The sequence below is a fragment of the Pagrus pagrus genome, assembly GCF_965226575.1.
Source record: "Pagrus pagrus genome assembly, chromosome: 1".
Lineage (NCBI taxonomy): Eukaryota > Metazoa > Chordata > Actinopteri > Spariformes > Sparidae > Pagrus > Pagrus pagrus.
Window position 1 is genome coordinate 17,045,481 of NC_140185.1, and position 16,322 is coordinate 17,061,802.

A 16,322-nucleotide genomic window follows, 5' to 3' on the forward strand; every position below is an offset into this window, starting at 1 on the left:
GGAAAGGTTAACCTCCTCTGTTGCTCTTCCTGAGCTTTCTGTTTTTGTTAATTAAAGGGTTTTTTTTTAGACTTCTTTAGGGATGGAAATGTTTATCAGCCCACCACTTTGGTCCAGACTGAATATCTTAACAACTATCAGATGGAGTGCTTTAACATTTTGTTCAGATATTCATGTTTCCCACAGGATGAATCCTGCAGACTTTTTTGGACCCCTGACTTTTCCTCTGTAGTGTCGTGAAGTTGACATTTTTGGCTTTTAGTGAAATAGCTCAACCACTTTGATAGATTGCCATGAAATTCAAGGTGCTTAGAGGTTACCCTCTAAAGACTTGGGTCTTTTTCTGACTCTTCCTGTAGCATCACCATGAGGTCGACTTTGAAATATCTGGACAACAATTGGGTGAATTTTTGTGAAATTCCATACAAGCATTCATGGTCATCAGACACTGAATCATAGTAACTGTTCAGGTAGCACTTTCACACACAAAAAAACCCCAAAACAAAACAAAAGGCTCTCTCTAGAGCCACTGCTTTGTTTATCTGTTCTGGGCTACTGTAGAAACAAGGCAGACTCTGTAGAGGAGGATTTGCTCCCTTTGTAGAAACAAGGGCTCATTCTAAGGTAACGAAAACACAACAAGTCTTAGGTTCAGATGCTTATACACTAATGAACACACAGTTAAACAGATTATTGTGAGGGAATTACAACAGCCATGACACTCGTCAGATTTTGCGCAGTTGTGATGCCATCACGTTGACACAGACAGACAGACAGACATATGAACACCTGGAAAAGTATTCAGTGTTAGTTCTCATGAAAAGTGTCTCCAGGACCACATTCGGCCATGATGACACACACACACAAAGAGACTCAGTGAAACCAGTGGTTTTACTTGTAATTGAGTAATATTTCAGTAAAGTAACTGTACTACTACGCAAATACAGATTTTTAGTACTCTTTCCGCCAATGCAGTGTAAATTTTAAAAGCTGACTTTTCTTTGAAAAAGTCAGTAAAGTAGATTATTAAATTAACTTAAAATGATTAGTCTACTTTAGTTGGTCATTTTGAGGTAATGGTTTTTGTATAGCATGTTAGTATGTTAGCATTTAGCTCACATACAGCATTATAAAGTTGTTTTTTAACTTTAACTTTTTAAACTTTAAAACTATTTGAACACATAAAATATCATAATAAAATTATATATAAAATCAGATGATTATAAAAATACAACAAGTGCCAAACGTCAACAAAAAACACAATGAAGATACACAAAAAAAAGTTTTTTTATTTTTATTTTGTAGAGATGACGAGGTCTTAACAACAGTTCACCATGATATCTGAAGGAGTACAGGCCATGGTTCATTTTATATAAAGGACGGTGAAGAGCCACCAGACTGGCTGCAGTAGTCTTGGTTTTATCCAAACCATTAACAGTCGAAGCACATAGAAAGTGTTGCCTGTTGTACGAAGTCCTCTGAGACAAAAAAATGTGGTTTTGGGGACAATGTAATCTTTAATTCCTGTAAACAGGCCTGTGCTCTATTACTTTGTTTCACTCACACATCCATGTGTACACCTGCATTCCAGCCATACCACTGCTGTATTACAGCACAGGCACTCCTTCTCTCCTCCTCCTCCTCCTCCTCCTCCTCACTGCAGGAAGAAATTGAACTTGAGCAAACACAAAAAAACAAACACACACACACACACACACACACACACACACACACACACACACACACACACACACACACACACACACACACACAGACTCTCTCTCTAAACTAATCACAAACACCATTGCTTTGAGTCTGGAGTGCTGTGCTGCAGTTGACACCAGCTTTAGCCTCTAGAGCGCAACACTAGCACATCAGTCAGGTTGTTTCTTAATAAAGAAGCCGGTTCCCGTGGTCAGCAGTTGTTACTGTCACTCATTATCATCACAGCCTCCCCCTGTGCGCGCACATACACACACGCATACACACACATGGGCAAGCTGGAGCCTGTACAAACACATGCATTCACACACGCTCACTCACTTTCAAACACACACACAAAAGCAGACATGAGCCAAGGAGCATGGGCAGCAGGGTCACCCTAGCGCCATGCTTCATAAAGGGCGCCGTTACAATAGGTTTACTGTTACTCTGACGACTGACGGGACACAATAAGACTGAATGTGCTGGTCTGATGCTTCCCTGTTCCTCTACATTTTTCACTTGATGACAAGGAAGACAGACTGAGACGGGACAGCATGTTATCAGAGGACGCCCCTGAAGGTGAGTTGGCTCATTGCAGGGTTAATCTACACATGTAGTGCTGAGAGAGAGAGAGAGATATGTGAGAGAATAATTTATGGGTGGCTGAATTTTGATGAGACTCCTTAAAAAACATGTCATGGTATGCTTCAAACACTGTCAGATTCATTGAGAAGAATTTCCTGGAAAACAAACTGAAAGGCAACAGCTTTAAAATTTAGAGCAAAGTCAGTAACAGCATGGTGCAACTGTGACACCGCATTACACTTTAAACATCCGACCCGCTCGACCACACTCTTACACAGGACATGAAATCACCTAAAGAAGAGAGAGGTTTCAAAAAACTGTGTTTCATTGCGTCATGCTGAGATGCTTCTCGAGAAATTCAGAATAAAATGACAGGCAGGAGAAGATGGAGGCTGCGAGGGAGGAAAGGAGGGGAGAGGAGCGAATCACAGGTAGAAAATGAGAGGAATTAAGCCCAAAGGGGTTATAAATGAAATTTCACAGGCCGACACTTCAAGAGGGCCACTAGGCAAGGTGGATCAAAATGCAGAGAGGGGAGGAGAGAGGAAGTGAAAGAAGAAAGGAGGAGAAGAAGAGAAGGGTGAGAGGGGATTAGTGTAAGAGCAGTGGAGGTGGGGTTTGGTTTGGGGGTGACAGATGGGACTCACCCAGATCCAGAGGGGTGTGGTGATGAATTGTGAGATTCCTGTGAGTAGGGATATTTGCACTGCAGCTGTCAATGGTTCAACACCTACGCACCCCCACGCCTCCCTCCCTCCTCACCCCCTTGTGTCACACACACATACACACACTCACGATTCATATCTTGTTTTTAGGGCTGCATAACTGGTTTAGTCTTGAGTCAATCAATAAAAAATTCCTCCTCGACTAAAGACGGTGATTCACGCTCTTGTGTGGTTAAAGATTAACGTACGGTGTCTGGGTAATGGAGGTTCACAGGCTGTATTTGCTCATGGCGTGGCCTGTCTGTACTTTATTATTCCTCTCTGGCCATAGTTCAATGACTGAGAGAGTGAAGCTCACCTGGGAATTAATTCCAAGCAGTTAAGTAGCGACGGTGTAAACAACCCCTCAGTCATGTGCAAGTCAACTTTATATCTACAGCACCTCTTAAATCCACAACCACGAGGTGCTTCATAAGTGCATGAGTCATATAAAGTACAACACTGTTTAATACAACTAGAGCTTCAGGGGATTGGAGTAATAAGTTATATAAATGCCAGCCTATACAGGGTATGTGTACTTTAGAAATATTGTTGCTATTATATTACTGTTAGACCTACACTGCTAATTCACTATATTTAGGGTATGTCCCCGCTTTCTGAGTGTCCTTTAGAAGTTTAATTTGTGATTAATATGGCTTTTTGATGATACAGTAACACCATCTATCTATCTATCTATCTATCTATCTGAGTTAAACACCTGGTTGTATTAATAAATAGGCAGGGTTTTTTTTAATTGATCTAGTAGACAGAATGCCAGTTTTGAACCATCTCAAGTCCTAGTGGAAAGGGGGAACACATATCAGCGGGGGAACAGACTTTGACACAGGACCGGTGCTCTCCATCAAGTAAATGCTGGTCATTGGTTTCTATCACTCTCCCTCCTCACCCTGCTTTGCCTCCTCCATCAGCGAGTGCACAAGTGTGTCAAGCATGTCAGAGAGATATCGTTAATACTAAACCATTCATGTGTAAGCAGCATTTAAAGGTTGAAGCTGGTTGAGGCGCAGCTAATTTAAGTACTTTATATCAATTTCAGTCCAGTGGTCTCAACCTATATGGGCCAGCTCTGTCAATGAGGGGTTGTAAGATGATTGACTGGGAAAGAAATAAAAAAAACAAAGTTCTGCTGAATATATTTGGATTGAAATATTGAATAATTGAATAATAATTTGCATTGAATTATTGGATAATTCGACCTCGTTGGGCCTCGAGCCGTTATTTAAATAAAACCACCTGAAAGGTTTCGCTGAAACTCCTCTTTGACAGACACAGTGCTGCTTTCGTACGGGGACACACTCCAAAAAGGGAACCGCAGGTTTTATCTTTAACAATGCACTGTACTGTATATAAGGTTAACTACATGTTTTACTTGAAATGTTAACCTGGGAATTACTGTAACTAGCTGTCAGATAAAGGAAATGGTCTAGAAAGAAGAATAGGTCATCAGAAAGTGGCAGTACTTGAGTAAATGTACTTGTAGACCTGATTACTACACTACTACACTCTAAATATTGATTAGATCTAATTTTTTTTACTCTACTATTTGTTTTAGTGTCCCTCCATGTTGTTGGCATCAGTTCAGTATTTGACTAAGGCTCTGTGAAATGACCTGATTAATGATCAGACCGTTAAGGGCGGGAAACAGATGAGTTCAGCATGTCAGCATGTGGCTTTGATTTCTCCTCGCGCCCGCCCCGCCTTCTCACCTGGACGGAAGTGAACATAAAAGGCAGCTCAGGTGGAGACAGCCTCTCACCTCCTCCTCCTCCCGCTCCGTACAGGTAGTGGGCACGGCAGCGCTCCGCTCTCTAGTCTGCTCTCGGTCGAGGACGGGAGGCATGCCACTGGACGTGATTCACTCCTGTAAATATGAGACAACTTGAAATATTCTTCTTCTGTTTCCTCATAACCAGTAACCTCACGGACTAATGGGGCTTATACTGCTGAGCCTGATTCTTCGGTACTGGATCAACACCGTGGAGGGTAAGCAGCAGTGGGAGGACTGTTGTCGGCTTTAACAATCAAGGGCAACACGTTAATAATGTGCAAACAAAGAGTAACAGTGACTCAAGAGCAAACCATAAATTCTCTGTTGGTATTTATGACTCTCTTAACATGTTTTACGCACACATAGTTAAAGAGATAGTTATACATGTCAGTAAATGTGTTACATCTTCATTTTCTTTAATGTTAACAGGTCACACACTTTAAAAATTCAAGATCTCTTCCCTGGAGGGACCTTTAATTGTTGCAGGAAGTTCTGGCAGATGTTGACGTGTATACTGTGTTCATATTTACTGCAGGATCATGTTCATCTGGCAGCGCCGTGACTTGTGATGAATGTCTGCAGTTCAGTTCTCAATGTGCCTGGTGCACACAGGAGGTAAACAAACAGCGTCTGCATGTATGAAACCACAACATGTTGGCAGGAGACCATAACGCGTTCAAAAATGTTGGATTTTTGGGCACAGATGAGCAAAATAAAATGACTTGTTGAGATGTTTCATGATCAGTAACGCTGGAGGAGGCCCAGAGCTGAAACATGTCTGTTTCTGTCATTTGCTGTGCATAATTAAAAGTATTTACTATCAGTATTTTATTATTATTATTATTTCTGTTTATATGTTTGCACATGATGATGGTGATAATAATATTTTATGCCACATTATCACACCATCCTCCATCTAACAGCACATGTGACTTTTCCCTTCATTTTTAGAATTTCACAGACTGGTTTTCAGTCAGCGAACGATGTGACACACTGGATATCTTATTAGAAAAGGGATGCGCCCGGAGCCAGCTGCAGTTCCCTGTTTCTAAAGGTCAAATCCTGCAGGATCTCCCACTCGGGAAGAAGACCAGCAACGTTAACAGCACTCAGATCTCGCCACAGAAAATGGCACTCAAGCTGCGACCTGGTACGTAAACCTAGTTTGATCTGACGATTTTCCTCCTGAAGTGGTTTCCTCATTTTCAGCTGGAGATAAGCTGTTTGTTTTGTTTTTGCGCAGGCAGTCAGGTGACTTTCCAGGTCAAGATTCAACACACAGAGGACTATCCTGTGGACCTCTACTACCTGATGGACCTGTCAGCGTCCATGTTCGACGATCTGAAGAAGATCAAAGACCTGGGCTCCTCTCTGTCCAAAGAGATGGCCAACCTCACCAGTAAATTTCGAATGGGCTTTGGCTCTTTTGTGGAGAAACCTGTGCTGCCCTTCATCAAGATCACAGAAGAAGAGCTGGCCAACCCCTGCAGGTATGCAGTAAACATGAAAACATGTCCAGGCACTTCAACAAAATCCTCTGATTTCTGATGTATTCTTATTTCACAAATCTCTGTTTTTCACTTCTGCCTTGTCGCAGCGGGGTTGGCTCGACGTGCTTGCCAACTTTTGGCTATAAACACGTCTTGTCTCTGACGAGCAGCACAGACAAGTTCAACGAGATAATTGCAAGACAGCAAGTATCTGCAAACACGGATGTGCCGGAGTGTGGTTTTGACGCCATCATGCAGGCGGCTGTTTGTGGGGTCAGTTTTTTGTTTCTAAAAAAATGACCAAAAGATGTATTATGTGATGTCATGACAGCCTCATTACTCGATTAGTCAGCTGAGTCAGGAGCAACACAATACATGTCTCATTACAGGACAAGATCGGCTGGAGGAATGACTCGATGCGTTTGCTGGTGTTTGTCAGTGATGCTGACTCACACTTTGGGATGGACAGTAAGATGGCCGGCATCGTGATTCCTAATGATGGCCAGTGTCACCTGGATGACAACAACGTATACGCCATGTCCACAGTGCAGGTACGTCCTCGTTTAGAAAGACTTTTTGGGGTTATTTTGCTCATTTAAACACGACCTCAGTTTCACTTGTCACTTCAGGGTCATCTACGATGAGTCATCTCATCATGAGCCTCACAGCTCACTCACTGGTGACATTTCACCATTTCTATTCCAGGAGTATCCAACTCTCGGTCAGCTGATTGATAAAGTGGTGGAGAACAATGTCTTATTGATATTTGCAGTGACAAAAGAACAGACACACAACTATAAGGTAAGCTGTTTGTCAGGGAGCACAATGTTTACTGAGGTTTGCATATTTATTCATGGAGCTGCGTTCTCATTGAACCTGTTCGAACTGGCCCTCTGCTCTTCCCCGCTCCTTTGCGTACTTTTCTTTGCTTTTGGGACGCCGAGCCAAGTCTGTCCACATTTGTAACAGTGGCTTTGCTGTTTAACTGTTTCTGTTTTTTTTGTCACAGAACTATGCAAATCTCATTCCCGGCGCCACAGTCGGAGTCCTGGCGACAGATTCCCAGAATGTCTTGGAGCTGATTGTGACGGCATACAAGGTAAATAAACAGCCGGTGATCTGGACTGTGCGGGTTGACTGTGTGTGGTGTGTGTGTGTGTGGTGTGTGTGTGTGTGCAGGCATTAAGATAGAGAACACCTGCTAAAATCTAAATTGGATTTAATCAAGTTATTGAGTTTGAACCACAACACATATAAACATGAAGCATTAATGAATTAACTCTCTGCCTGCTCTGCTCTTCCTCTTTCATTCTTTCCTCAAACACGTTTTTCCCTCTACCACCCGGTGCTTTGCATCAGCATGTTTGACAGCAAGTCTCTGCTTGTCTCAGCTGTTTGATCTCCTCGTCCCTCGACTCTGACTTGCTCTTTCTTCCCCACTCTCTCTCCCTCTCTCTCTCTCCCTCTCTCTCTCTCTCTCTCTCTTTATCTCTATCTTTCTCTGTCTGTCTACCTCTTTGCACTCGGTGTCCTTCTTTTTAAATCCCCCCTGGCGGCGGCGAACGGCGGCGAGTCCTCTAATTACTTCATCAGTTACGTCGCTGACACCTACTTTTAGTCTGTGCCACGTTAACCACGCTGAAGAGAGGAGTCTTGATTGTAGATACCTGCGGTTCTTAAACAGAGGCCTATTTATTTACAGAAGAAATGTGACTTTTAATTATACTCACCTGTATCTTTGGATTAATGTTTGTTGCTCAGCGAATAGACATTTAAATACCCTGCAACGTATTACTGAATAAGAGTTAAAGTCTTATGAATCTGTTTTACCCACTCCGCCTTAATCCGTCTTTAAATTGGGTGTATCCACTAAACATCCCCCTGTTTTCTCCTCCTTAGCAACGCCGAAGACATAGTACAATTACAGGCCTGCAGGAAACACACAATTAACCCTGTGCTAGCACCCCAGACAGTCCGTCACAGAGTTCATTAGTCAGTCAAACACTGTGTTTCCTCCGGCTGAGGTTAGCTGTCACTCTTCCCTCAGGTGCTTTTGTGCAGCCCAGCACACCTGGGATGATGACTCACCCAAAAGGAGAGAGCTATAGAGGAGGTTTGAGCACGCTACAGGTCAGCGCAGGGTCAAAGTGTGATTCCACTTAAAGCCCTGGAAATTCCCCATGATTAGTTTATTTTATTTAACTTCATTCAGACAGGTAATCTCATCAGACAGCGGAGCAACAGCAGCAATGCAAAAATAATAGACGTCAGTTTATTGATTTGCTAGTTTGTTCAGTAGCAGGTCTGTACTGCCAATGGCATTTCCATACAATGTGCTGATGTGTACAGTATATGATATATGTGTGTGCGCTGTTTTCCAGGAACTGCGTTCAGAGATTGAACTGGAGGCCCTCGGAGACACAGAAGACCTGCAGATGTCTTTTACAGCCATTTGTCCGGATGGGACAGTCCTGCCCGATGTAAAACGCTGCTCCAACATCAAACCTGGAGAGATGGTCAGTTATTTTACTCTCAAGCGCTCTACCTCTGTCTCTGTATAACACCTGGCTTTCATACAGACAAGTGCTTTACAAGTAACAAGCAAACTAATGAGAGTGTTAAGTACAGGTGTAACGATCCAGATTGACATATCGGATCAGTGATGCAAAGTGAAAACATCCATTTTTAAATTCCCCCGGCATGTCTGTGTCCCCTCCTTTGTAAACATTCAAACAGTGGCGGGGCAGAGAAGAAGAAAAGAACAAGACCATGAGGATACTATAAATAAAAATGAGAAAATAAATGAATCTTCTTTGCCAAACAGCAAAAACAATAAAAACATTATAATCATGAAGCAGCCTGAGGTTAAGGAGGTTGGTTTAAAGGTTATGTTTATGATATCAACACTTCTGGCTCCTCAGCAAAACGCTGCTGCATGAAAGGTTTCTGCTCTGCAATCAGGTTGAACTTAAAGTTTCATGTCAGAGGACTACATGGTTCACACATCAAAGAGAAGACTAGTGCAAGAGCATGTGCTCATTTATTAATAAAATTATTTTTTATTTAACACAAAAGCTTACGTATTTGATAAAAAAAGATGGGTGTAATGTGTGGTCTGCTTGTACTCCTACATTTTACAGGCGATAAAACATTCACTACATGAGGAAAACCTGTGTTTCAAGCTCCCCATTGGCCGAGCATTGCGTCGTAGTGAATATAATTCTGAGGCCGTGTTCTCCCTCTGAGCTCGAGCAGCTGTCATTGATCGTATAATCGATTAATCGCTTAAAATGTTCAAACATTCAGTAGTTACAACTTATCAAATATGATGATTTCCTGCTCATCTTCGCTTGATATGATAGTTAAGCAAATATTACTGGGAATAAAAGAAGCAATTTGATGACATCACCCCAGGCTGTGGGAAATTATGATAAGCATTTTTTAAATTTTCTGATATATTAAAGACAAAATGATTAATGGAGTAATGGAGAAAATAATCAACAGAATAATCGATTATGAAAATAATCAATTAGTTGGCAACAAACTCATGAAAGGACTAAAACCAATGATCTTTCAATAGTTTCTGACTCTCAGTCTGTCTATGTCTCTTTTTTTTTAATTAAAAAATCACACATGCAAAGTTTAATTTTTTAAAATAGCAGCTGGGCACTGCTTGTTGATATGTTTTTAATAGATTTTGTGGAAAAAAAAACTGTAGCTTCTTTGCTCCTCAGGTGGTCTTCAACGTGTCTGTGGCGCTCCCAGGATGCCTTTCAGGAGTCCGGCACTTCTCCCTCAAACCGGTGGGTCTACAGGACAGTCTGGAGGTGGAACTGGAGTCTCTTTGCTCGTGCGACTGCCGGCAGCCTCCTGAAGCAAACGGCAGCCAGTGCACCGAGGGCCAGGGGGCTTTCCAGTGCGGCGTGTGTGTGTGTCAGCCAGGGTTCCTGGGAGCAGAGTGCGAATGCAATGAAGAAAGCGCTTTGTTGAGTAACTGCCTGGCAAACAATGGGTCTGAGATATGCAACGGTCAGGGACAGTGCTACTGTGGCCAGTGTGTGTGTGACGCATCCAGCTTTGGACGCATCTACGGGCCGTACTGCGAGTGTGACAATTACTCTTGTGTTCGCTTCCGTGGGGAGCTCTGCGGAGGTGAGTGATTATGTGTGAATGTCATACATTATTCATATGTTTTTGAGCCTGTTGCTTGAGCGACTTTGTGTTCGTAGGCCACGGAGTGTGTGACTGCGGAGAGTGTCACTGTGAGAGCGGCTGGACGGGGGAGTATTGCAACTGCAGCACCAGCACGGAGACGTGCATCTCAGAGGATGGCGCTCTCTGCAGCGACCGGGGGAGATGCGAGTGTGGCCGGTGCGTCTGCTCTGTACCTGGAGCATCTGGGGACAAGTGTGAAAAGTGCGCTACATGTGGAGACGCCTGTAGCTCTGCAAGGTGAGAGCACATTCATGCCATCAGCTCTTGAATAAGGATGTAATGTAGAGGCTTTTGTCGGCTGTAATTGTTGTATCTTTACCTGAAAGATATAAGATGTTGTCTCCTTACGCCACATGATCCGTCTGTTCCTTTGAGTACAGGCCTATCAGGTTCTGGTCCTCTTGTTCACATGTGTCTACACCTTCCATGTGACATCAAAAGACAACTAATGGCCAACACAGCACTAAGAGATTTCCTTTCTACATTTTAAAGCAGCTGTCAGGGCCAGTGCCATCTGATACCACTGTTATAGGGCAAGGCTGGTGATAGAGAGTGAGCGAAGCCTTGGGAAAACTGTGATAAGTGTACAACACTGTGATTTCTTGTACTCACTGTGTCAGTGATTGAAGCCTCATTAAACCTCAGCTTCCCGAGAGGCACCGTATCGCCCCGAAGGAAAACCTGACCTTTTGTTTTTCCTCTTGTTTTGCAACCAGGGCCTGTGTAGAGTGCCATCTGGAAGATAAGGACGATGTGGAGACGTGTGATCAAACATGCAGCGTCCCTAAAATTTTCATCAACACAACAGCAGGTAAAGGACTCGAGCTAAAAGGCTCTAGCTGCTTAACAACCCTGATTCTAAAAACCTTTGGACGCTGTGTAAAACAGACTGTGATACTCTGACGTATGAAAACCATACAAAGGAAATATAGTTAATGTTTTACCTAATCTTTGTAAATATATGTTTATTCTGAATGTGATGCCAGCAACACGTTTCAAACAAGTTGGGACAGGAGCGACAAAAGACTGGGAAAGTTGTGGGAATCAGGGTTGTAAACAATTGAATGCATTTCCCTGAAAAAAGATTGAATATACTTTAGTTTCTGCTTCTTTTCTGCACTTATCTTACAGCTTATTTCCTAACGTGGCGATATATCACAATGTCTCACTGCACGTTTGACTGTTAAGCATTACATGAGAACAAAAGGCTTTGTACCTGTCCCACTAATCAACTTTAATCACCTTTTTTGCTTTGTTACTATACTTAAGTAGATTTTTTAGGTATCTGTACTTAACTTGAGTATTTATTTTCACTAATACTACTTTTTTACGTACTCCCTACATTTTAACACACACATACAGTATCTGTACTTTCTACTCCTCACATTTCCAAAGCAGGTTTGTTCCTTTAGTTTTAATGCATTTGAGGGGAATAATAGATTATTTTTACTTTTGCTTCATTGCACGCCGCCTTCTCAACATCAGCAAGACTGATTTCAACCTATCAGGGCATATCACGCAGGCATAGCAAGACGGAAACAGACAGAGACGGGGACTCAAATGAGAGTCAAAGACGTTTTACTATCTCGTATCTGCAGAGACCCTGCAGCCCTCTGCCTGTATTTTCTTATTTTCTCATTTTTTTACATCCTTGGAATAAAACTCAACAATCAATTATCTTTCTGGTGCGTTTACAAGCAGCTTGGACAAATCCTACTGATTCTACCTATAAGATTAATGGTCTTTGAATTATATTAATATGAAGTGAGGATCTGTATTACCACTGCAGAGACTGTGTGTACTTTTGCCACCCCTGCAAATCAGCATGATATGACTTTGCTGAAATTTTTTTAACAATAACATTGAATTATTGTCCAGTTCTTGTCAAGTATATGTCAAATGTTCAACTTTAGATGTGATTTAGTTGATTTTGAAAATGTAAAATAACTGAAAAGGTAAATGATTTGTTCAACCACTGGAGGATGCAGGCATTTAAGAGGACAATACCATGGATTTAGCTTGTTTTAAACTGTTAACTGCAAATGGCATGCACCTAATATTATTTATCTATTTTCCAAGGCATTCTGTGTGTCTTTAGATGTCACTATAGTGTGAAAATCAACTGGCTGATACTTAAAACCTGCTTCAGATCGTCAGCGTATCACAGGGAATATTATGTTCCCATCATGTAACATCTGATGCAGTTTTGGGAGGGTATTGTTTACAAAATTCACGTGGGAACCTTCAAAATCTGAAACTTAAGAAACAGTGTCCATGTTTGCTTATTACTTGTTATCCAGGCTTGTTTCTTTTTTGTTTTTTGATAACATACAGTAGCTGAGGACAGCACGGATTTTTCTGGCAGCCAAAGCGTTGATGTCAGGGTGTCTTGGAAGAGATTAAGAAGGGAGAACATTCAAAACTGTCCTTGAAATAATATAACATAACATCGACAGCAAAAAAAACAAAAGAAAAGAAAACCTAAATCCTCTCTCCGAAAGAACACTTCAGGCAGGATTCATATCAAACTGGCATCAGATGAAATCAGTGGATAGCTTGAAGGAAATAACTTGATATGATTTGAAAAACTGGCCAGCAGCAAAAGGTTTTTTAGCCAGGTAAGACATACAAATTAGTGATACAGTAAAATAGGATAGGAAAATAAAAGAAGTCTATTTTTACAGTATGTGCACTGATATTAACACTACATATACACCTGCCTCTTAGCATGACCTCCTACCTGTGCTGTAAATGCATGTTGTTTGGAGTTTGTCCTCTCGGCTCAGTGTTTTTGATAGTGCTATCAACATAGAGCCATGCTAAGTTCCCCCATGGGTCAGAGATTTGGAGGAATGCTGACCCACACCAACTCAGGTGTCTGTCTGTAGCCTGCATCCCCCCCGCCTCCAACACAACACCATCCATGTCCATTCAGGCAGCACTGGACAATGGGGAACATATTATTTACCTTGTCGTACAGGCAGAGCTATTGTAGTGCATGTGAATGGCCACAGGACCTCGTCTTCCTTTATAGACCTGATTATTTTAAACCTTGTGCGAGTTGAGAGGTATATCTGATTATCGCCCAGGATTTTCAGGCTTCAGATGTGAAATACAATGGCACACACATGAACACACACCAGATTTTAGACTTTGATATGGAAATCACACTGACAGCACAACAGAGGCGAGTGTATCCTTTTACACTCTCAGCACAATGTGGAGAGGGAAGATGATATACGGTGGATTCATGGCTTCCTTATGGATATGCATGTTCTCATTTCCTCTCAGATTATGACAAGGGCCCTTCTATGAAATGCACGCTGATGACAGAGAACGAGTGCCGGATCTCGTTTAATGTGGTAGGAGGTGATACGGGGATCATTGCCTACAACCTCGAGATGTACGGTAAGTTTTACAGTGAAATACGAAACAGATAAAACAAAGAAGGAGTTCTGGCGAGAGTCTCATCTCATCCTCTGTCCTGTCCCAGGTTGCCCGGAGCCTCCCAACATCCCCATGATTATTCTGGGCGTCTCCCTCTCCGTCGTGTGTATTGGCCTGATTCTGCTGGCTGTGTGGAAGTTGCTGGTGTCGGTCCACGACAAGAAAGAGGTGGCCAAGTTCGAGGCTGAGAGGTCAAAGGCAAAATGGCAGACGGTAAGTCATTGAAGTAGCCTTACTGTTATTCTTTGTCTTATGCTGTTTAGGGTAAAATAATGCTGACAATTTGGGAACTACAATTCACATTGAGGAAGATGTGAACAGGAAGTATAATACACACGGAGTTAGCTACATAGCTGTAGCCTACAACTCAAGCCTGATTGTTTACATTTTGGCAAATTGGCATTAAAAGTATGCCGAATTGTCTATTAGCAGTTCTTGCTCGCACCGTATCCAGGTATGAACAGACAACTGTGGCTGGATTACTTTGATCCTGAAGAAAACTTAAAAATGTGGTGATTCTAAGGCAAGTTCTGTTATAAGTAGCATCTTTATTTCTTTCATTTAAATCAGATGATTTAAGAATGTTTTTGCATGATGACATCAAAGATAATTATATGATTAGAAGGTGTAAATAACAGAGAATCTAAAAATATGTGTATAATGTCTGTTCATATTTGACTGAGTTATGACTCGGAGAAGGAGTGTACAGTGTGTGCTTCACAGTTTGAAAGCCTCTGCCCTAAAACCCATCCAAACTACATGTTTATCTTTAGTTACTGACATTCTTTCACATTTATATGATACTGTGAAATATCACAAAGTGTTAGTGGTCTAAACACCTACACTCCCCCTGTGCTCTGAGCTCCCGTTCGGGACCACTAGCTGCACAGCTAACTGAGCTAACTAGCTAAAAGCAGCAGCAGTTATTGGTTACACTATCAATATGCTTGTTTTGAGTATGAATTCAACAGATGGAAAATTCTTACATAAGGTACCTTTAAGCATGTGAAACATTTCAAGTAGACACAGAAAATAATAGCAACTTGAAAATTGGCATAATATGGGACCTTCAAACTATCCTGCTGCTGTAAATATACGCAAGCAGCAAAATCCACAGCAAAAAATAGTCCCACAAAAAAGCATTTTGAGTAATGTTGCTAAAACATTACAGACCTGTGTTTAAATATTTATGTCTTCAGTCAGAACAAATGAGCTTGGGACTACAAGCCACAGACAGGATGGTATATTGGTATATGAAGTTATTGTTGACCAAAAATGATCTTAATGTTCTTGTGACAACATTTTTATCCATTGTGTTAATTCAATGTGATTATCAATATTAACGGCTTCATGTCTTTCTTCTTTGTCTGTCTTCAGGGGACCAACCCTCTGTTCAGAAGCTCAACGTCCACATTTAAAAATGTAACTTATAAAAACAATGTGAGAGAGAAGATTATTACACTGGATCACCACCGATGATAAACTGGAAACAATGGAAAGCCAACATCTGAGTGCACTTAGAAGTGTGTGTGTGTGTGTGTGTGTGTGTGTGTGTGTGTGCGAGTTTGTGTGAGACGAAGAGTAAGAGGGAAAGGTTTTGTACCAGGAGTGTTTTTGAATGAATCTCTGTGTTGTTTCAGAGATGTTGTCACACAGTAGACAACACTGTGAACAGATTATGATGAATTTCCTGCTGTTAAAGTGCACTGCCGTTAATGTACTGTTAAACACTGCACTTTCCTGTTGCGTGATCCTACGAACTCTTCACACGTTTGTGTCTACTGTAACATGCAGCTTGGAAAGGAGGCGTACGAGTGGTCTACTACTGAAACAAATGTTTTATTCTAATGAATGTAAATATGCAGGTGGATGATTATGTTTTTTCTAATATTGTGTTTGTTGTTTTATCGTAAAGCAAGGCTGAGCCTTCGATGTTGATAATTAAGATTTTTAGTGGCATGGCACATAAATAAAGTTGAATTTTGACTTATTGTAAAATGGCATTTAAGGGTGTCAGATATTGATGGGATTGATTGGATTTGGAGGATTTAAAGTTTTGTTTACGGTGAGAGTCATCTCATTCCCTCTTTCCAGGCCAGTGATGGAAAATTAAAGTGCATTTTCTACTTTGAGGTTCTCGTATTTTACTTGTGGAGTGTTTCCGTTCTCATACTGATACTTTTAGGCTACTTTAGTAAAGGTACTTCTTATCAGTGATGGAAGGTGACTAAGTACATTTACTCTACTACTGTAATGAAGTACAACTTCAAGGTAATTGTTCTTGAGTATTTTGAGCATCTAACTTAAATAAACATTTTAAATACATGACATTACTTGTAATAAAGTATTTCTACTCTGTGTGTTGCTACTTTTAGGCCACTCAAGTAA

The 16,322-nt window shown here is 41.5% G+C and overlaps 1 protein-coding gene across 2 annotated transcripts; it reads left to right on the forward strand.

Moving 5' to 3' along the window:
* The first annotated feature begins 2,094 nt into the window (after positions 1-2,094).
* Positions 2,095-16,066, forward strand: itgb6 (integrin, beta 6). 2 transcript variants are annotated; one of them, XM_084352987.1, is made up of 16 exons: positions 2,095-2,283; positions 4,928-4,997; positions 5,318-5,397; positions 5,734-5,932; positions 6,026-6,272; positions 6,380-6,545; positions 6,662-6,823; positions 6,978-7,073; positions 7,282-7,371; positions 8,654-8,788; positions 10,007-10,424; positions 10,502-10,724; positions 11,204-11,298; positions 13,779-13,895; positions 13,981-14,147; positions 15,312-16,066. In XM_084352987.1, the coding sequence occupies exons 2-16, from the start codon at positions 4,943-4,945 to the stop codon at positions 15,411-15,413; spliced, it is 2,352 nt and encodes a 783-aa protein (XP_084209113.1). In that variant the 5' UTR covers positions 2,095-2,283; positions 4,928-4,942; the 3' UTR covers positions 15,414-16,066. The 2 variants fall into 2 exon arrangements, with proteins under 2 accessions (XP_084209113.1, XP_084209114.1); XM_084352988.1 differs by lacking the exon at positions 4,928-4,997.
* Positions 16,067-16,322: the final 256 nt, after the last annotated feature.